Raw genomic sequence first — 19,761 nt, 5'->3', positions numbered from 1 at the left:
GGCCAGGGGTCAGCCCCAGGTACCGGAAAACACAGGTGGGGCCAGGGTAGCAGCAGGTAAGGCCTGGGCCAGGAGGGGGCGGGGACTGAGGTCAGGGACTGAGCCCTGGCCTGGCCCTCCACGTGGTTGGTGCCCGACGCACTAACAAGCCTCTGTTCTGCCTCCTCAGCGTGGCCTCTGCGGAACGGGTCCTTTCCCCGAGACCCTGGAATCTGCTTGCTTCCAGGCCCCTGTGCCTGGGTGCCTGCCACGTGGCCTCACCCTGGCGTGCCCCCGGTCCGGCCCCATGGGACAGACTGAAAATGGTGTGTCCAGGGTCCCCTCAGTTCGGCAGAGTGACCTGAGGCCTGAGGCGATCCACCTCCCCCACCGTCCCTCTGAGGCTTCTGGAAAGGACTGTTTTCACCCTGGGCCTCTCTCCATGCAGGGAGCACCCAGGTCTGTTCCCAGAGCCCACTGGTGCCTCCTGGGCTGCCCTGGTGTGCACGACGGGCAGGAGCCCCCAGGGAAGCAGAGTCCCAGGCCACAGATGGGGGACCTCTGAGGGTCCTGGGCGGACCAGGGCAATGGCCAAAATGGGTTTTCAGGGGAGGGCCGGAGAAGCACTGTGTTGTGTGAAAACCAAGTCTACAGGCCTCTCCGCCGTTGGCACCTCTCCCCGTGGCCTCACCTGCCATCGTCCGGCCACCGCTCCTGTCTTATTCTTCTTCGTGACTGCAGGGTCTTTAGAAATGTGTGTTGAGTGGGTGAGAGCAGAGGCCTAGTGCCCAGCTCCTTGCACGGGGGCAGTGGCTGAGAGAGCCCTCAGAGATGGGACCCTCAGAGGTCAGGGGGGAAAGGGGCCCAGCACAGTGGGGGTGGGGGGTGGGGGCAAGCAGGTCTCCCCTGCTCAGGGAGAGGTCTCTGAGGGAGGGACAGGCTGTCCCATTGGGCTGTGAGGACAGGGGACCTGCCCCACAGGACCAAGGTCTGCACCCAGACAGACGGACTCCTGGCCCTTTCAGGCAGGGAGGGGCTCACAGATGACTCCGGGCACCTCCAAGTGCTGCTGATACTATCACGCAGGAGCCAGGAATTAAAAATAAACTCCTGGCAAGAAACGGAGACCCACCCCACCCCCCCGCCCAGCTGCCCTCTATATTTAATTCGTCCCTCCCGCCTGAAGGTTAGCAGGGGTCTGGGCGACATCGCGATTGGCTGAAGCTGGGATGGGCCAAACCAAGGCTGAGGGAGGCCCAGGTCCCTGGAGACGCCCACCCCCATTTCCCCAGAGGGACCACCAGCGCCCAGGACCCCGGGCTGCCTGCAGACCGCTCCCCGTCAACAGGTCTGGACTGCGCACCTACTCCGGGCTTACCCACGGCCGTCAGCCTGGTGGGGACCGAATCACGTTGCGACACCCCTGCCAGGGGCAGGCCGGTGCCGGGAGGTGCCGCTCAGGGGAGCAGCCACTGCCGGTGGGATGCAGCATCCTCCCTGAAGGCCCCACACGCTGACCCCGAGGGGTCTCAGGTGGTTTCTCCAAGGTGCTTCTGTGTCCCCAGGATGCGCCCCGTGCACCTGCAGCGGGGCAGCCTGCAGGGCCCTGGGAGGCTGGGTGAGGTGGCGACACTCGAGCTCTCTTGGACGGTGAGACTGCATAATAAGACACCGACAGTGCTGAACAAGCCCTTACGACTGCAGAGTCCCCAAGCTAACTAACACCTCCTCGCCATCGCACAGCATTTAATAACTACAGGTCACTGAACAGAACCAAACACCAAATACTAAATAACCCGTCTCCAGGCCTTGTGAGTTCATCAAGTGCTGGGTGGGCCTACCAGGCGGCGGGGCACCCACTGACCAAGAGTCAGCTGGGCACAGACAGACAAGCCACAGTGCCCAAGGTCACACAGCAAGGAGAGCGGAACCTGCCGGCAGCTCGGAAGGCCTGAGTCCGGCCAGTGTCACTCCTGGACAGAGGCCAACCGGTTCCCGCCTGCGCTCCTCCCCTCCTCCCAGGTCAGGCTTGCCACGCCTCCCCCTCCAACTCCCCCCAACCCCCCCCTCCCAGATCTGAGCCTCTAGTCACAACGGCCCCCAGAGCAGCCAAGGGGGTGGTTAGGGCGGGGGAGGGGGAGCAAAGAAGGGGCCACCGCCACATGGCACACCTTTTGTCCCCTCCGGTGGCCCCCAGCTACCCCCAGCGGGGAGCTGTTTGGGGAGACACAGGCAGCCCCCACTTTGACGGGCTGAGGTTTCATGAGCCCGTGGAAAGAAGACCCAGCTAAAATTAACCGTTATCAAGCTGTCAGCCTGGAAATAAACCCTCCTCCTATTGGCTGCTGGTGATGTCACTGCTGGGTTAATAATAACCTGCGAATGCATAACTGACCAGCTGGGCATGTGCCTTCCTGCGGGGCCAAGGCCAGTGGTCACCCTGGGAGCTGCTGCCCGGGCAGTGACTTGGGGGAAGGATGGGGGTCAGGGCTGAGCACACCCTCCAGCCTTGGGGTGTCTCAGAATGACCTCAACTCCTGGCCTTGGGCCACAGGCTCCTGTCTGTCCCCAGGACTTCCGGTGTTCACCCTCACGTGCGGGGTCAGTCACATCTCATCTCCCAGCCTACCTGGGCAGCAGGACCCTGGACGGCCTTGGGGTCAAGGTCCTCCCTCCCCCAGCTCCCCAGGCTGGACAACCAGGGAACTGAGCTGCCCATGAGTCCGCACATTAGGTGGTGTCCATGGAGGAGGAACTGTCGGCTGCTGAGCTCCCCTCGGAAAAGTGAGATCGTGGCCCCAAATCAGAGAAGTAGGGGCCAGAGGGGGCGGTGGGCGGGGCCTGGAGGGCGCGGCCTGGTGGCAGGGCGGGGGCGGGGGCGGGGCTGGAGGGGGGGGGGGGGTGGCTGGCCGGGCTGCTTTCGCCCCAACTAGACCCCAAGGCTAGGCAGGGGCCCCACCGAACGTCCAGCCCTGGGCTCGGTCTCTGGGCCGAGTGGAACGGGGTGCAGGGCGTGACTTACTAGACAATCTAGGCCCCCAAACGGCCCACCTTAAGAAACCTAGCGTGCCTGGAGGGTGGGAGGCCCCGAGGAGGGGGACGCAGCCCCTCAGGGAAGGGAAGGTCAGCCGGGCCTGCCCTACCAGCCACCAGCACTTGGGGCCGCCCGCCGCCGCCGATCCCCCAGCAACACAGCGGGGCGCTGTTGCCATGGCGAAGGAGCAGAGCTCCACCCAGAGCCCGGGTTAGTGTCACCAGTGCTTGGGAGGGCAGCTTCCTGCCGCCACCGGAGCTCCACCCCTGCCCTGCCCAAGCCCAGCGCCACCCCCGGGGAAGGGATCTGGCAAGCTTTGCCCTCTGAGCCCCCCAGAGTCCAGGGCTCCAGCCTAGCACCGGGGGGGGGGGGGGGGGGGAGGGGTCCAGCCCCCCCCTCATGTGGTCCATGGCAGGCTGGGGGCCACTGGAGAGCCCAGGGGATGGGTCAGCCTCTCTGGCCAAGAAGGGGCAGCCCCTATGGTGGGGCCCAGAGACGGAGGGAGCCCCTGGGGAGGGTCTACAGACCCACTGCCCACTCCTCAGGTGCTGCAGGGAGAGGCCTCAGTGCTCAGTTCAAGGAGGAGTGTCTCCAGGCAGACAACCCTGGGGATCCTGAGGCTCTTAGCAACTCTGGGCCCATGTTTTCGCCTCGTAGGTAGAGCAAACCCTCGGCAGGGCAATTGGGAATAACCTGCCTCCAGAGCAGGAGGCCTCGTGGGTGTCTCAGGGTGACTGGCGCAGGAGGCTGTTGGCGGCATCCATCAATGGTGGAGGTCCAGAGCCTCCCCTGCCCCAGGGGAGACCCCCTCCCCGCTGGCAAGACTGAGGAAGCTGGTCCTTGGCTAGAGAAAAGGTTGGGGGCGGGGTGCGGGGACTGTCCTTGGAAATACTTAGAGAAAAGTGCACAAATGACAAAGGTACCTGGCCACCCAGGTCAAGAAACACAACACTCCCTCGTGCCCTCAGAGGTGACCACTGTCCTGACTTCTTAGACCGTGCATCATGTTGTCTACTCTCAGACTTCACATACACGGTCTACACGGTAGTTGTTTCTTCTCACTGCCGTACGGGGTTCTGCGTTCAGTGTCGCTCCACGATAAGGTTGCCGTGTGCCGCTGTGTGTGAACTTGTGCGAGGACGCCACGGGGATGGGGTTCGGAGCCACAGGTGTGCGCCGTCATCTGTTCACCGCCTCTTGGCTCGAAACTCCCGCTTCAAGACCTGCTCTGTGATGACGGACAGACTTACTCGAAGCATTTCTGCTTTACGGTGAGCAGATCATTCCATAGGGCAGGCGCTGAAGGATAAATTCACCGCTGAGAGAAAATTAATTGATCGCTGGCTTTTTTCCTTGCTGGTATGAGGAAATTCTCCTATTTCTTTGCACATCTAGTAATTTTTGGCTGAATGCTGAACGTTCTGTGAAGACTCTGGATTCTGTTATCTTCCTCTGGAGACTGTGGGTTCTTATTTTAGTGGCCATTCAATCGCTGGGCCTGTAGGGGCTTGTTTTCATGCTTTTTGGTGTTGATTTGTGGAACACCCAACATAACTTCCCTCAGATGGATAAGATTCAACTTTCAGTCTTGGTCCCCCAGCCTTTCATGAGGCTCAGCTTTAACTTTTCTTAGATGGTCCTAGAGTAGACATTACTGTAGGTGGTACTCTTCTCTCTCTCTCTCTCTCTCTCTTTTAATGTTTATTTATTTTGGAGAGAGAAAGACAGAGTGTGAGTGGGGGAGGGGCAGAGAGAGAGGGAGACACGGAATCCAAAGCAGGCTCCGGGCTCTGAGCTCTCAGCACAGAGCCCGACACGGGGCTCGAACCCACAAACCGTGAGATCATGACCTGAGCCAAAGTTGACTGAGCCACCCAGGCACCCCATCTTTCTCTTCTTTTTTTTTTTTTTTTTTTTATTTATTTAAGTAATCTCTACCCCCAACATAGGGCCCAAACTCATGACCATGAGATCAAGAGTTGTGTGCTCCTCCGACTGAGCCAGCCCGGTGCCCCTGTAGTCTTATCTCTTAAAGAAATAAGTCAGAAGGTCTCTCCACCCCAGCCAGGTCCAGATACCAGTGGTGCCCAGCATGGGATGTCTGCTGATATTCTGGCTCTGATCTCAACTCACCCCCCCTCCCCAGGATTCATGCCCTGGAGTAACTTCTTCCCCCTGAGGGCAGAAAGAGCCTGTGGCTTGCATCCAGCCAACAGAACGTGACAGAGGGGGTGAGCTATAACTCCCTTACTTGGCTTACGTTATTTAAGACCCTGTCTCGGCAGACAGACTGGAACGAGGGATTCTCCTCCTGGCCTTGAAGAAGAGAACTACCAAGATGCGAGAAGGCCTGTAAGGGGCCACAGGTCAAGGAACCCCTAAGAGCTGTGAGTGGCCTCCAGCTGTCCAGCCAAAGAAAGCAGCCATGTGACCTTAGAAGACGACCACGACCGTGAGCTTCGTAAGAAAACTGATGGCTTGGTGGCACCCTTCTGAAGCCCTGAGCAGAGGACCCAGGAAGCCGTGCCTGGACTCCTGACCCAGGGAGCTGGGTGTGCACAATAAATGCATGTTTTGTAAAGCCACTCACCTGTGATCATTTGTTATGCAGCAATAGATAACTAGTACACGAGGACACAGACCGTGGTGTCTGCTCTCCGTGAGCCCCCCAGGCTCCCCCAGCCAGAAGGCACAGACCCGAGCCGCTCCCCGCGCTTCAGCCGGCCTGCGCCCCAGCCTCAGCCTGACCCACTTGGATGACCCTGCGAGTGTGGGTCCGCTGAACCCACCTCCCTCCACCCGCAGCCCTACTCCCTGGGCCCCCCACCGCCTGGCGCGGCTGCCGCAATGGGGTCTAGCTCCACGCTTCCTCGTGGACACAGGGCTGGCCTGCCACCTGCCACTTCACCGTGGCCGGAAGCAGTAGATTCCACACATGTACATTTTTTTATTCTGAAATCATTGCAAACTTAGAGAAATGTTGCAAGAGTAGGTGCCCCCAGCGTCGGGCGCCCTTCGCCGGCACCCTATTGTCAATGGCTGCCCATCTGCGTTCTCGTTCTCTGTGTGTGTCCATGCAATTCTGTGTGTGTGTCCATGCAATCCTCTCTGTGTGCGTCTGTGCAACTCTCCGTGTGTGTGTCTATGCATATTCTTTTTTCCAAGCCACTTGCGAAGGGGCTGAGTCAATCATTGCCCTCAGCACTCGACTGCGCCCTTCCAACTGACACAACGCTTCGGTCTACGAGCCCTGTTCCGATGGCGCCAGCCGCCCCGGCAGCTTTTCCCGGTCTGGGACCGAACGCTGGTTTCCCAAGTCACATGTCCCGATCTCCTCTAATTGGAAATAGTTCTTCTGCCATTTGTGTCTTTTATGACACTGACGTTTTTTAAGAGTTGAGGCCCGTTGCTTTGAAGAGTTCCGTCTTCTGGAGCTTCTGATGTTTCTGCACGAATGAGTTCAAGTTTTATTTTCCTGGTGGGAATCCCCGCCGAGCAACACGTATTCCCCTCGACGCATCCGAAGGGGAGGTGCCTCACGTCCCGACGACCCAGTGACGGTGGTGGCCGCGAGCTTTTCCTGTAGCAAAGTTTTATTTCCCCCTCGTAAGTAGGAGCTAATTAATGAGGATGCACCTTGGATTCTGTAGATATCCTGTTCCTCATCGAAATCCTCTTTCAACCCAACACTCATTGATGATTCTTACCTGAATCCATTTTTACTATGGTGGCTGTGCTTTTTGAATTATTTTTTGTTTTTATCTTTTTCAGTTGTCACACAGAAAAGGGACGCTCGGGGGAATACACAGTTGGATGAATGTTAGCACACACACAGATGACTGTAGCCACGTTGATCAGGACACAGACTGTCCCATCCCCAAAACTCTCCTCCACGCTCTCGCTCTATGCTTAGATGGTCCTCTTGCCCCGGCGGCCGCTGAGCTGTTCTCCATTACTGTGGCGGCGTCTTGGGAGCGTCATGTGAACGGAAGCTTACACCATGTCCCTTTTGGGGCGGGTTTCTTTCCCTCAGCATAACACCTTGGAGATTCATCCAGGTCGCTGTGTCGCAACCCTTTGTTCCTTTTTACCGATGGATAAAATTCCATATACAGCGAGAACACAGGTTATCTACCCGCTTCTCCCCTGAATCACATTTGAGTTGTCTCCAGTTTGGGCAGCCATGAATAAAGCTGCCGTCAACATTTGCACGCAAGTTTTTGTGTGAACACATCTGGGTTTCTCTCGGGCAAATGCCAGGAGTAGGGGCTGCTGGGTCGTGTGACAGGTGCATGTTTAACCTGTTAAGAAACTGCCAAACTAGGGGCGCCTGGGTGGCTCAGTCGGTTAAGTGTCCGACTTCGGCTCAGGTCGTGATCTCACCGTGTGTGGGCTCGAGCCCCGTTACAGGATCTGAGCTGTCAGCCCAGAGCCCAGAGTCTGCTTCGGATTCAGTGTCTCCCTCTCTCTGCCCCTCCCCAGAGCTCGTGCTCTGTCGCTCAGCAATAAATAAATGTTAAAACAATGTTTTTAAATCTTTGTTAGATATTTGATTTGCAAATATTTCCTCCCCACCGGTGGCTTCTCTTTTTGTACCTGTATCCACAGCACAAAATTTTCCATTTTGATAAAGTCCAGTCCATCGATATTTTTCTTACACGGATCATGCTTTTCATGCTTTTGACATTGGCTAACCCCAGATCCCAAAGCTTGTCTCCCATCCTTTCCTCCAAAGCTGTGAAGTTCTATGTGCCCCACCTGGAGACATTACCCATTTTTGAGTTAATTTTTATAGAAGGTGTGGGATTTAGGTCAAGTGTTACTTTTCTTGCATAAGGATGTACCGTTCTCCCAGTACCGCCTATTGAAAAAATTATACTTTCTCTGTCGAATTGCTTTCACATCTTCTCAAAACACCGTTGGGCATGTGTGTGGGAGGGCTGTTTCCGGACGCTCTTCTGTCACAGTGATTTATGTCCGTCTCTTTGCCAAGGCCATGCTGACCTGATTACTATAGTCTTATAGCAACTGCCAGACTTCAGGCAGCGTGTGGAAAGCATGGTCTCTTCAGCAAGTAGGGCTGTGATAACTGGATAAACACACACGAAAGAATGAATTTGGACCCCTACCTCGTGCCATATACAAAAATTAATTCAAAATGGATCAAAAGCCCGATAAAACTATAAAACTGTTAGAAGAAAACACAGGTGTAAATCTTCATGACCTTGGATTTGGCAGTGGTTTCTAAGATGTGGCACCAAATACGTGGGCAACAAAAGAAACAATAAGTAAACCGGACTTGAAAATGTTTAGCTTCTGTGCAAAAAAGGGCACTATGAAGACGGTGAAAATGCAACCTACAGAATGGGAGAAAATATTTACAGATCATGTTGGATAAGGGTCCAGGGTCCGGAATATATACGGAACTCTTACAACTCAATTTAAAAATGGGTGGCAGGGGGAGGGGCACCTGGGTGGCTCAGTCGGTCAAGCGTCCCTCCTCAGCTCAGGTCACGATCTCATGGTTGTTGAGTCCGAGCCCCGCGTCGGGCTCCGTGCTGACAGCTCAGAGCCTGGAGACTGCTTCGGATTCTGTGTCTCCCTCTCTCTCGGCCCCTCCCCTGCTCACATTCTGTCTCTCTCTCTCTCTCTCCCTCTCTCTCAAAAATAAATAAATAAACTTTAAAAAAATGGGCAAGGTATATGAATATACATTTATCCAAAGGAGATCTGCAGATGGTCGATGGGCACACGAAACGATACTGAACATTATTAGGCACTGTGAGCCTATATAACAGATCATCAAAATACATGAACCCAAACTGACGTCACTGAAGGGAGAAACAGGCATTCATTCCTACAACAATTGTTGGAGACATCGGTACCCCACTGTCCATAACGAGCAAACAATCAGATGGAAGGTAAGGAAACAGGACTTAACATGATGAACCAAGCAGGTCTAAGACACACACACAGAGCACGCATCAGCAGGACACGGGGCGGTCTCCAGCAGAGAGCCGACGACAGGCCCCAGGCTGCATCTTGCTGGATTTTAAAAGACAGATCCACAAAATAGCTCCTTGAACCACAATAGGATGAAGTAGAAAATCTACAGGTTTGTAGAAACTAAACAACACACTCTGGAAGAAGAAACCACTAGGAAACTCCGAAGATACTCGGAGAGGAGAGAAAAGGAAAACATAAGGTATCAGAACATAAGAGACTCGGCTAAAATACCGGAAGGAGGACATTTATGGCGATAAACACACGTGAAAACACAAGAAAGGTCTCGTGTCAACAATGTAACGTTCAGACTTAGGGAACTAGGAGGAGGAGAACAAGTTAAACCAGAGGAAATAAAGACGGGAGGGAGCCCCCGTCACAGCCAGACAGGAGACGCTGACACCAAAGTCCCGGGGACAAAGGATCGAGAGGTGGCCGCCGGGAGACAGGACACGGGACGGGGGTCAGTGGGGACAGAGTCGCAGCTTCAGCGGATGAATCCACCGTGGATGCAGGTGGCTCTGAGGCCGCACAACATTGGGAGTACATTTAACGCCACTGAACCGCACACTGAAAACGGCTGAGGTGGTAAATCTTGTTACGGTATTTTACCACAATAGACATTGTTTTGAGAAAAAGAAAGTACTGATCCGTGCCGCAGTGTGGATGAACCTGGACAGCACTAGGCTGACGGAAAGAAGCCAGACCCCGATTCCACGGAGACAGACACAGATTGGTGGTTCCCGGGGCTGGGGGAGGGACTGCTTGGTGGGCACAAGGTTTCCTTTTGGGGAGATGAAAATGCTTTGGAACTAGACAGAGGTGATGGCTGCACAACATTGCGAATGTGCGAAAATGCGCGCTCTGAAACGGTGACGTCCATGTTCTGGGAACTTAGAACTTACCCTCCATGAAAGGATCTGGGTACCGCGATCGTTCCTTGTTCTTATGCTTCAAACATGTTTCGGTTAGTGTAGCTTATTTGTCTTTTCACACCAATTCTAGGACCTGCTTGTCTGTTTTCACTGATCTCGCAGGGACTTAACTTGCATTGCCCTAGGTCTGTGTATCAGTTTGGAGGAAGCTGGTCTTCGCTGTGTTGAGTCTCCGTTTACTCAGGTCTGGCTTGACATCTTCCTCTGGCATTTCGCTTTGGGCACACACGTCTTGCTAGGTTTATACTTAAGTGCTTCACGGACAGAGGGTAACTATTAAAAATGGTATGTTTTAGGGGCGCCTGGATGGCTCAGTCGTTTGAGTGTCAGGCTCCTGATTTTGGCCCAGGTCATGATCCTAGGGTCATGGGATTGAGCCCCGCATCAGGCTCTGCCCTGAGAGCGTGGAGCCTGCTTGGGATTCTCTCTCCCTCTCTCTGCCCCTCCGCCACTCACACACACGCGCTCTCTCTCTCTCTCTCTCTCTCTCTCTCAAAATGGGTTAATAAACTTTAAAAAAATAAAAATAAAAAAATGTCTGCTTCCAGTTGTAAATTGCTAGCGTGTCACAATATGGCTGACCCCGCCTCGTGCCGGTCACGTTTGCTCTATCCGCTTGGCGTATTTTCCGCGACCACAGAGCATCATGTTGTCGGTGAGCAGGGATAGTTGTATTTCTCAGTCTCAACCCATAGGCTTTGTGTTTCTTTTCCTCGCCTTATCGTACCGACCAAGACTCCCAGGAGGTGTGGAGGAGTTGTGGCGAGAGTGGACGTCCTTGCCTCATCCCAGTCCTGGACGGGGCGTGCAGACCTTCTCCAACGTGCACAATGCTGAACGTAGTTGGCATGAGTTCTTCACCAGTGCTCTGTATTAGATTGAAAACCTTTCTGATCCTCGTTTCCGAGCTGTCGTCATGGACGGATGCTGGGTCCCCAGCACACGGTATGAATGCTCCCAGTTGCTGGTAACAGGTGCTTTCGAGCCTGAGTCCGATCATCCAGCATCTGGGCCTCCCAGGCCTGTTTATTGTTTTCCACATCAGTTGAGATTTTCCTGGGGCTTTTATGCCAAGTAATTTTGGGTTTTGTCCTGAAACTCAGAATTCTTGATGAATGAACTCTTTTCAGTTTGTTGTGTGCCTTGAGCACTAAAACGGTTGTTTCTGACAGTTTTTTCCAGGTGTAGAGTCGCATTCTGGGGAGAACATCTGTTGACCTCCTCACCGCTTCACGCCCGAAATCTGTAATATCTTTCATTACTCAATTCACCCTCTCATCAACTGTATTTATTGAATGTCTACTACATGGCCGATTCTTTCTTAGCCATTGGGCGCACAATGGACACAAACTCTCTTCCTGTAGATTTTGTTTAACCGACAAGTAAACGAATCAGGCTATTCCCAGCAGTGAAAAGCGCTGTTAATAAAGATCATGTCTAACTTTCACCACTACGTGCACAGCGCTGGTCTAAGCGTTTACATCTTGCAGGTAGGAAAACGGGAACAGCGGTGGGGCTTGCGGCCCCCGAGGACATCGTCCGGCCACACAAAGTGCCCCCACATCGTTCACCAAATATCAGTCGGCTGTTTTATTTTCTTCTGCAAACGGTGACTCGACCTACAGAGGTGCCAGTGCGTGTGCTGGAGAAGCCTGCGGAAGCCGCTGCCTGGGGCACCAGGGGCTGGGGCTGGGCTGCTGTGCTCCCGGGGGGACCCTCATTCCCCAGGAGTAGGCTGAGCCCTGAGGGCCCCGGCCCTGGCCTCTGGCTTCGGCACAGGTCGTACCTCAGGGCAAACACCTGCGGCCAGGGTGACAATCCACACGCTCGCACAGCCACAGTGCCCGGCTACGAGGGGCTGCTGTGAGCCTTGCCTCTCCCAGCCCGTCTCCACGGAACACCTGTTAGGACCGCACGGTCGTTACCCTGACCTCTCATCTCCCCAGAAGGGAGTGGAGGCTCCGGATGTCACACGGCTGTGACACAGTTGGGACTCGAGCCCCCGTCCCAGCAACCCCCAGGGCCTGAGCCTTTCCCTGCCACCCTGCGGGAGCCTGTGGCCGCGAGAGGGACGGCCACTTGGTGTTCAGCAGAGATGTCCGCCCACCTCGTGTGACCAGCCCGAGGCGGCACGCACGTCTCTGCCCCACTGAGTGATTATTCTGTCACCGTTTCCCCAGTGGCTGGAGGCTCGGGTGTTTCGCGACACAGAACCCAGCCCTGTGTACCCTGAGCACGCGATCACCCTCCAGGCACATGGCCACACTCCCCGCAGAGCCAGCGGAAGGGAAGGGCTGACCTGTCCAAGCTCCGGCCGCCCGGCCCAGATACTGAGCGGCTGGCTGGGTGGGGGTCCTGCTGCCAGCAGCAGGTGGAGGCAGATTCTACCCCAGGCCTCATGGCGCCAGAGCTGGGGACGCCCCCCCCATGTTGGAGCCACACCTGGGGGCCGGCCGGCAGGACAGCAGCCCTGACTCCTCCTCTCGGTGCCTCGGTGGACACCAGACAGGAGCATCGCCCACCTCAGGCCATGCCACGCAGTCCGCACACGGGCTGGGGAGGCACCAGTGGCGATGGGTCCCCACTGTAACCAGGTTGGCCCACAAGCCCCCTTCTGGGTCCCTGACACTTAGTAAGTGGGGGGACTGGCAGAGCCTCCACCCTCCTGGCTCAGTAAATGTAGCTTTTCTGTTTACACTTTAAAGAAAAAAAAAAAACCGCCTCCTTTCAGATTTTCTGTTCTTGAAGATGCCGGTGAGGCTGGGGATGTGTCAGCTGGCCCAGCGGACAGCTGGAGGGTGGCCTGGGGAGACAGGAGGCGCACGCCTCCAGGGAAGGCCTCGCTGCGCGGCTGGGGTGGTCAGCACACAGTCTCTGCTGACAGCTCCCGCAGGGCTGGCCTCGGTCACAGGCCACAGAGCCGCCTCGCCTCAGGACTCCTCCCCAGGCTGGTCTGAGTGGGGTGGGGGCCAATGCAGGTTACCCCTGACTGTCCCTTCTCACGCCAAGGACCCCCACTGGCCCCGCGGCCCCCCACCCAACATGCGCCCTGCCTCTCAGTCTCCATCTCGCTTCTGTTCCCGAGAGCCTCGCCTATGACACTTCTACAAGGGGGGCCCCCAGAGGGGAGGTGACCACAGCCAGGTGGCGGCCAAGTGCCCCGCCTGCCCGGGCCCCCAGACAGGGTCCCCGACCCTGAGGTAAGTGACTCTTGGGCATGGCTGGCTTTGCCCTCAGCCCTGGAGGGGGGCTCACAGGCTCTGCCTGGCATCCACACGCAGCACATGTCCACACCCAGCCAGGGTGGGGCATCATGTGGCCTGAGGAAGGGCCTGGCTGGTTGGAGCTAGAGGGTCAGTGTGAACGGAAGCAAATCTAGTCAAATTGAAGTGAAAAGCACCAAGTCATAGAAAAGTCATAGAACCGGTGCCCACATGTGAAAGAGGGACAAAATGTCAAGAAGTCACAGCTCCAAGCCACAGAGGCCGGCCTGACCACTCGGGGTCTCTCCCGTGAGAGTCTGAAGCTTCTGTCCATGCAATGGAGGCAGCCGTGCCTGGGGTTGGAGGTTCTGCAGGAGGGGTTCAGGACCGCAACTGCCTGGCCCCTCTACACTTCTCCCAGAACCCTCTGCCCCAGATACCCGGGCCTAAGAAGACCCGAGAAGCCCCTAAGAGGCACAGGCCTGGGTCCCTGGGGAGCAGCTGCGTCAGGGCCCTCACTGTTGTGAGCACAGCTGAAGGAGGAGCTTTGAGGCCTCAGGAAAGGACTGCCCAGCCTGCAGGGCCGTGCCTGGTGTGCCCACTCGGGGGGAGGCAGAAGGACGCCTCGCCCACTGCTCCCCACCAGGAGGCAGGACATAGCTTCAACCTCCACGCACCTTGAGCCTAGTGTGCGAGGGGTTCTGGGTCCAGGGCCTGTGTACCTCCCTGCCCTGGGGCTGTGACAGCACGTTCTCAAGCTCTGGGGACTGAGCCTGGGGCTGAGCCCTGGGAGAGCAGGGGCCCCCACTCATCCAGCTCTGCACACACAGGCCTTGCACTGCCAGGCATACAGTAGGCTCCCAGTACTCTCCGGAAGAACAGACAGACGAGCCTCAGCCGGGAAAGCAACGTCAACACCGGCCTCCAGCACCAAGCCCCTCCCAGCAGAGGCTGGGCAGCCCTTCTGCCCCTGGGAGCCCCAAGCTGGCCCCATCCTTCCAGGCGGCCCCCAATCCCAGCTGTCTCCGCTCAGACCCCCCCCCCCCCCACAGGATGGGTCTGCCCCAGGGATCCCAGCCTGTCCTCCTCCTGCTCACACTGGTGTCTCCCCACCCCCAGGACACTCTCTTTGACCCACCCAGGCCCCCCAGAGTAGCATCAGCCTTTGCCACCCCCCCCAACCCCAGCTGCGCCCCTTTTGAGTGACCACCATGCCCAGGATTCAGAGCAGACACCCCACTGCTTCAGAGACTGTGGCCTGACCTCCAAGCCCCGACCCCATTTTCTGGCCATAAGCGCTGTCCAAGGTCCTCAAGCCCTGAAACCACAGTCCTGTTGGAGGCGTGTGTGAGACATACCACAAGACAGTCACACGCTCAGCCACAGACCACAGGTCTGTGGGTCTTACTAGAACGTTGCTCCCTCCTGGTCAGTACACTGACCAATCTGCCTTACGAGTGACCCTCGGTGGCCCCAGTGGGCCGGCCTGGCCCCTCCCCATCCCAGGGTCTACCAGCCTCCCTGCTCTTGCCCGGCAGCACTGAAAGCTGGGTCTCAGGGTGTCCCTGCCGGTCCCTCCCCCCATCTCCACCTTCCTCAGATCTCAGCTTAAACCTGACACCCCCTCTGCTGTCTTGCCTCACCGCATTGGGTTCCCCTGCACTCTGGACTGGCCTTTCCACTCCTGTCCGTCTCAGCCATTTGCTCATAGTAGATATTCAACAAACCCACGTACTGAGTACCAGAACGGTGCCAGGTCTGAGTCAGGCCCATCTCTGTGTTCTTGGGGGCATGAGAAACCCCTCCCCAGCATCCCTGCCTGCCTCGCTCTCTGTGTCTTTACTGTGCAGTGAGTGCAGGTGCTATTGGCCTCGGTTTCCCCCACAGCACCCAGCACAGAGCTGGCACCCAGCCACCCCAGCCACCTTTGTGGACCACAAAACACCAAATCCAGTCATGCTTCAAGCCTCCTAGGAGCTGCCCCTAGCTTGGGAGGCGGGTCCGGTGCTTCTCAGGGGAGGAAGGGTCAGGCAAAGGCACAGGCACCCCGTGAGTTGGGGGGTGCACATGGGCCTGGCCCATTCCAGGCCAGCATCAGGGGCTGGCACTGAAGCCCATGGCGGCACCCCAGCACGGACCCCAGACGGCCACTGACCCACTAACCTGACGGAGGGGCTCGAGGTGTGGTGAGTGGAGGGTGAGGTAGAGGATGACAAATGTCCTTTAACAATTAAATGTGATTCGCACCAAGTCACACCTAGTTTATGATCCAGAATCAGCCTGACGCAGGGACAGGAAACTGGAGACAGTGGGAGTCGACGGGGGGGGAAGGTCGTCGGCTGTGAAGGCGGCTTGGGGTTGTGGTGAAATGACAGCAAGCTGGCGGGGGCCAGGCTGTCTCCTCCATGCGTGTGACCTGGTTGACCCCCTGCGGGAGAGCCCCCCCGGAACTGCCAGCAGGGAACTCGCCCACGGGGAAGAGAGGGCGAAGGTGGAGAAGGAGTGGGCATTACCCAGACTGAGCTCCTCTTACAGCGCCCTGGGCCACACCGCTGCCCAAGCCAGGTCCTGGTCAGAATGTCCGAAGCCTCGACCCCCACCCCAGCCAGATAAAGGGTCACATCCAGGGGCTGCCAGGTCCCTCCCCTCCTGAGGCCTTGACTTCCTGTCTGCTGGGTGAGAAGTTGGACTGAGGTCCAGGAATCCTGGAGGGGTCCTTGCCGGGGTCTGAAGATGGGGAGGGCCTGGCAGAAGGCATTATGAGATCTCCCTGGCTTCTCCCTGCTGCCCGCAGGGACTTCTCAAGACCCTCCCAACCAACAGGGAAGAGACACCCAGCCAGGGCCTAGAATGCAAAAAGCCAAGTTTGCCTCTCCCTGCAGAGGGAGGTTGGGGCTCGGGGCCTTTGACAAGGAGCTGAGGGGCTGGGGGGAGGGCTGATTTCCACAACAGAAAAGGAAGTTGTCGTCCTGGTTGACCAACCGGGGTGTGGCAAGGCCCCAGACACTTCAGGGAACATTCTGTGGTTGCCCCAAACAGGGGGCCTCTGTTTCCCGCTGGGGGAGACATCCCCAGATGGCAGTTCTTTACCTCCACTCATTCAAATGAGGCCCCCTCCCTGGCCCGCTGCCCTCCCACCCCCCACCCTCCCCTGCAAGCTGTGCTCACAAGCAGGGGGATGCTGGCTGAAGCTGGAGGCCTGGGGTGTGGGTCCCAGAGCCACCAGAACTGGGAGAGGGACACCCCGGAAGGGCCTCGTCTGCCACAGCCCAGCTGGAGGGCTCCAGGCACCACCCCGAGCCCACGGAGGCAGAGAAGGGAGCTGCTGGGGACCCACATCTGGCTGGAGGGCTGGGCACGCAGAGCAGAGGCCCCAGTCTGTCCTGGGTGACAGTGGGACTGGCTCTGTCCCCAGTGGAGAAGGCTGAAGGAGAAAGGCACCGCAGGGGCTGGGCCTGCGTGGCCACGTCCAGCGCCCCCACCGCCTCTGAAGGGCTGGAGAGGTCGAGACAGGTTGGACCACCTGGGGTCCCGGGGTTTCAGGAAGGGTGGACAAGCCTTGCTCTGGGACAGGAGAGAGGGTCTCTTTAGGACAGGGGAGGTGGCCGGACAGGCACTGCTCCGGGACGGGGTAGGGAGGTCATTTAACCATCCCAATCCCCGTCCAGGCCGAGACGGGCTTCCCAGGTGGCCCCAGACCGGACCGATGCCGCAGGTCGGCACTCGCACCCTGGCCAGCCTGCGGGAGCCAGGCCACTAAGGGCGGGGCTCGGACGGACCCAGGGGCGGGGCCCAATGGGACTGGAGCGGCCCGGGGCCGAGCTCGGGGCGGGACCTCGCAGAGGCGGGGGTTGGGAGTGGGGGTGTGTCTTGGACGAGTCGGGCGGGGCTCGGGGCGGGGCCTCGCCTGGCCTCGCCCCCGTGACGCGAGCGCGGAGCCGCTATATAAGCGGGCGCGGCCGCGCGTGCGCACTCCGCGCGCGCTTCGGTCGTGGAGCGGCCTTAGGCGGTCTCGTCTGCAAATGGGCTCCGTGGCCTAGCGTCCCCGTCCCCGTCCCCGCCACCCGTGATCGCGCGCCGAGGCCCGCGAGGGGTCGCCGCCTAGGTGAGGACCCGGGCGGCGCGTGAGTGGGGTCGAGCGATCCGAAGGGGCGCCCCCGTGCGCCACGGCTGGCGGGACAGACAGACTGGCGGACGGAAGGCCGGACGGCCGGGGGCGCGGGCTGGGCTAGGGCCGGACGGGCCGGGCGGGCTGGGCAGGTGCCCGGAGCCCCGGGCCCGCGGCCCCGCGCACAAAGCGCCTTTGTTGCTCCCGCGCGGCCGGTTCGGGCCGGTTGGAGCCGCCCGCGCCCTGCGCGATGAAGGCGGCCGGGAGTTCCGGGCTCGGGCTCCGCCTCCGCTCGGGAAATAAACTCAGCGTGGCGGACTCCGGAGTCTGGGTGGGGGCGGGTACCCGAGTGGGGAACGCCCCTCCCGAGGGCCGGCGGGTGACCAGGGGGGCTCCCCGACCCCTGTGTGCGCAGGCTTCCACCGGCCATAGAAGCGACAGCATGGCAGCCATCCCCTCCAGCGGCTCGCTCGTGGCCACCCACGACTATTACCGGCGTAAGTCAGCCCCCTCGTCCTCTGCCCTACAGGTCCCGTCGGGGCGGGGGGTGGGCCGCTAGAAGCGCTGGCTCTGCCGCTGTGCTGCCAGCAAAGCCAGCGCTTGGCCTGGTGGACAGGGCAGGGGACTCGGTGCCCTGCAGAGCTGACCAGGCCTCTCTTCTCCAGGCCGCCTGGGTTCCACTTCCAGTAACAGCTCCTGCGGAAGTGCGGAGTATCCTGGGGAAGCCATCCCTCACCACCCCGGTGAGCGCAGGGCCACTCCCCTTCGGTGGGCGGCACTATGTGGAGGGATCCCACCAGGAGTAGGCAGGGGCACCACCACCCTACTTTGCCTGTCTCAGGTCTCCCCAAGGCTGACCCAGGTCACTGGTGGGCAAGCTTCTTTTTCGGGAAGTCCACTCTCCCGTTCATGGCTACAGTGTTGGAGTCCCCAGAGCGGTGAGTCCACATTCCTGGGGGCCAGCATGGGAGGTGGGGGCAGGTGGAACCCCCCCTGACCCCAAGCTCTCCCCCAGCTCGGAATCTCCCCAGGCGTCCAGCGGCTCCATCGCCTGCGACCTGGCTCTGGAAGCCATGAGGAAGCAGCCTGGTGGCCAGCCTGGCAAAGCCAACACCAGGCCCCAGTCCTGAGCGGCCCGTGCCAGGCTGCAGGAGGCGCTAGGCTCATCAGAGCCCGTCCCCTGCCCTCCCCCCTTCCCCTCTCTCCTCCCCTCCCCTCTTCCCCTCCCTCCTCCCCTCCCCCCCCCCATAGACTAGGCGGGCTGCGGCAGAAGCACTTGGGTTCTTTTATATCAAAATAACAAAACACCAAAAAGGAAGTCGAGAGAACCCCACTCTTTACTATCCAAGCCACACGCAAGCCTTCCCGACACCCTGTAACCGTGTGCCTTGCACCAAGTGGAAAATAAACCGAGCAGCCAGTAGCCCTGATGGTGTGTGTGACCATGTGCCCCCGGGCCCCGTGGGAGAAGCTGATGTTTCTCAACCTCACTTCCTGGCAGAGGTGGAGAGTTGGCCCTGTTCCCTGGGCCTTCCTGGGTTCCCTCACTGGGGAGCCACCTCTTGGGTCTGGCCCAGGTTCACAGCGGCAAGCCACCACAGAGAGTGTGGAGCCTTGGCACCTGAGAAGGGGTGGGGGGCCTGGAAGAGCAGGCCGTTCAGAGGTTGGACAAGAAGCTCCAGGGCAGCCACTGGAGTCCTGGGCCTCTGCTTGTGGGTTTAGGGGCCGTCAGCTGGAGGGACCTGGTGCCCCTGGAAGGACCTTGGCAAGGGCCCCTGCCCTTGACACCCTGGAGGGCAGTGAGGGGCCGGTACCAGAGCTGTCCCAACTGGTGTGCAGCTCACGGGGCCGGACTATCTCCCGGAGCCTTCCTGTGAGGGTGTCGTCTCTTCTAGCCTGTTGCAGGATGCACTCTGGGTAGGGTCCCCCAACTCTGGGGGCGGGGACCCAAAATTAAGACTGAGTCGTAAGTGGTATGGGGGCGTTCCCAAGGGACCTTCCCACCACTGGTGACCCGGCTCTGGACGAACTCCAGCCTTGGGAGGGTGTGGCTGTGTCATCCTCCGCCAGCCTCCATGGGCGGGCGTGATTGGTGGACTGTGTGTCCACACACCTTCAGTGGCCAGCAGAGATTGGCCCGGGTCTGTTGGGCAGGAGGGGGCAGCTTAGGGAGGGCGTGGATGGGGGCTTGGTATGAAGTGAGGGGCCCCACGGGCCACTGAGGGAGCCCAGCCTCCTCTTTGGCCACTCTGCCCCCACTCTGTGCTAGAAACGGTTCAGTCCAATCCAGGGCATCCCGTGTAGCTGATGGCCCTCAAGGGTCTCTGTCCTGTCTGCCCTCGTCGTGTCAAGGCAGGCTGCAGGGTTGGTGCAGTCCTACCCAGGCCCCCTGTGCTCCCAAAGCCAGTAGTCCATGCTGAGGCCTGTAGGGGAGGCCTTCATTCCCACCTCACACGGACCCAGGGTGGGGGCAGGTGCCCAGTCTCCTGGCTACAGCGT

General features: G+C 58.8%; 1 protein-coding gene and 1 long non-coding RNA gene across 3 annotated transcripts; both read left to right on the top strand.

The window, feature by feature from the left end:
• Positions 1-1,348: 1,348 nt before the first annotated feature.
• Positions 1,349-5,598, top strand: LOC123579865. The gene is made up of 3 exons (XR_006702984.1): positions 1,349-2,790; positions 4,035-4,284; positions 5,303-5,598. It is a non-coding gene; the product is annotated as an uncharacterized LOC123579865 (long non-coding RNA).
• Positions 5,599-17,108: 11,510 nt separating this feature from the next.
• On the top strand, positions 17,109-18,685 carry PPDPF (pancreatic progenitor cell differentiation and proliferation factor). Of its 2 annotated transcripts, XM_045443950.1 has the most exons (5): positions 17,111-17,259; positions 17,678-17,759; positions 17,928-18,005; positions 18,104-18,200; positions 18,278-18,685. In XM_045443950.1, exons 2-5 carry the CDS (start codon positions 17,705-17,707, stop codon positions 18,390-18,392), a joined length of 345 nt encoding a protein of 114 aa, XP_045299906.1. In that variant the 5' UTR covers positions 17,111-17,259; positions 17,678-17,704; the 3' UTR covers positions 18,393-18,685. The 2 variants fall into 2 exon arrangements, with proteins under 2 accessions (XP_045299907.1, XP_045299906.1); XM_045443951.1 differs by lacking the exon at positions 17,928-18,005 and having other exon boundaries at positions 17,109-17,259.
• The last annotated feature ends 1,076 nt before the right edge of the window (positions 18,686-19,761 follow it).

This window comes from Leopardus geoffroyi, chromosome A3 (assembly GCF_018350155.1).
Source record: "Leopardus geoffroyi isolate Oge1 chromosome A3, O.geoffroyi_Oge1_pat1.0, whole genome shotgun sequence".
Lineage (NCBI taxonomy): Eukaryota > Metazoa > Chordata > Mammalia > Carnivora > Felidae > Leopardus > Leopardus geoffroyi.
This window is presented reverse-complemented; position numbering and strand designations above follow the sequence as displayed.

What these genes read in the sequence shown, in the direction of transcription:
- PPDPF (XM_045443950.1), top strand. Translation starts at nt 17,705, where the DNA reads ATGGCAGCCATCCCCTCCAGCGGCTCGCTCGTGGCCACCCACGACTAT. An exon ending in CACCCACGACTATTACCGGC is followed by an intron (nt 17,760 to 17,927) that starts GTAAGTCAGCCC and finishes TCTCTTCTCCAG; the next exon opens with GCCGCCTGGGTTCCACTTCC. An exon ending in GTGTTGGAGTCCCCAGAGCG is followed by an intron (nt 18,201 to 18,277) that starts GTGAGTCCACAT and finishes GCTCTCCCCCAG; the next exon opens with CTCGGAATCTCCCCAGGCGT.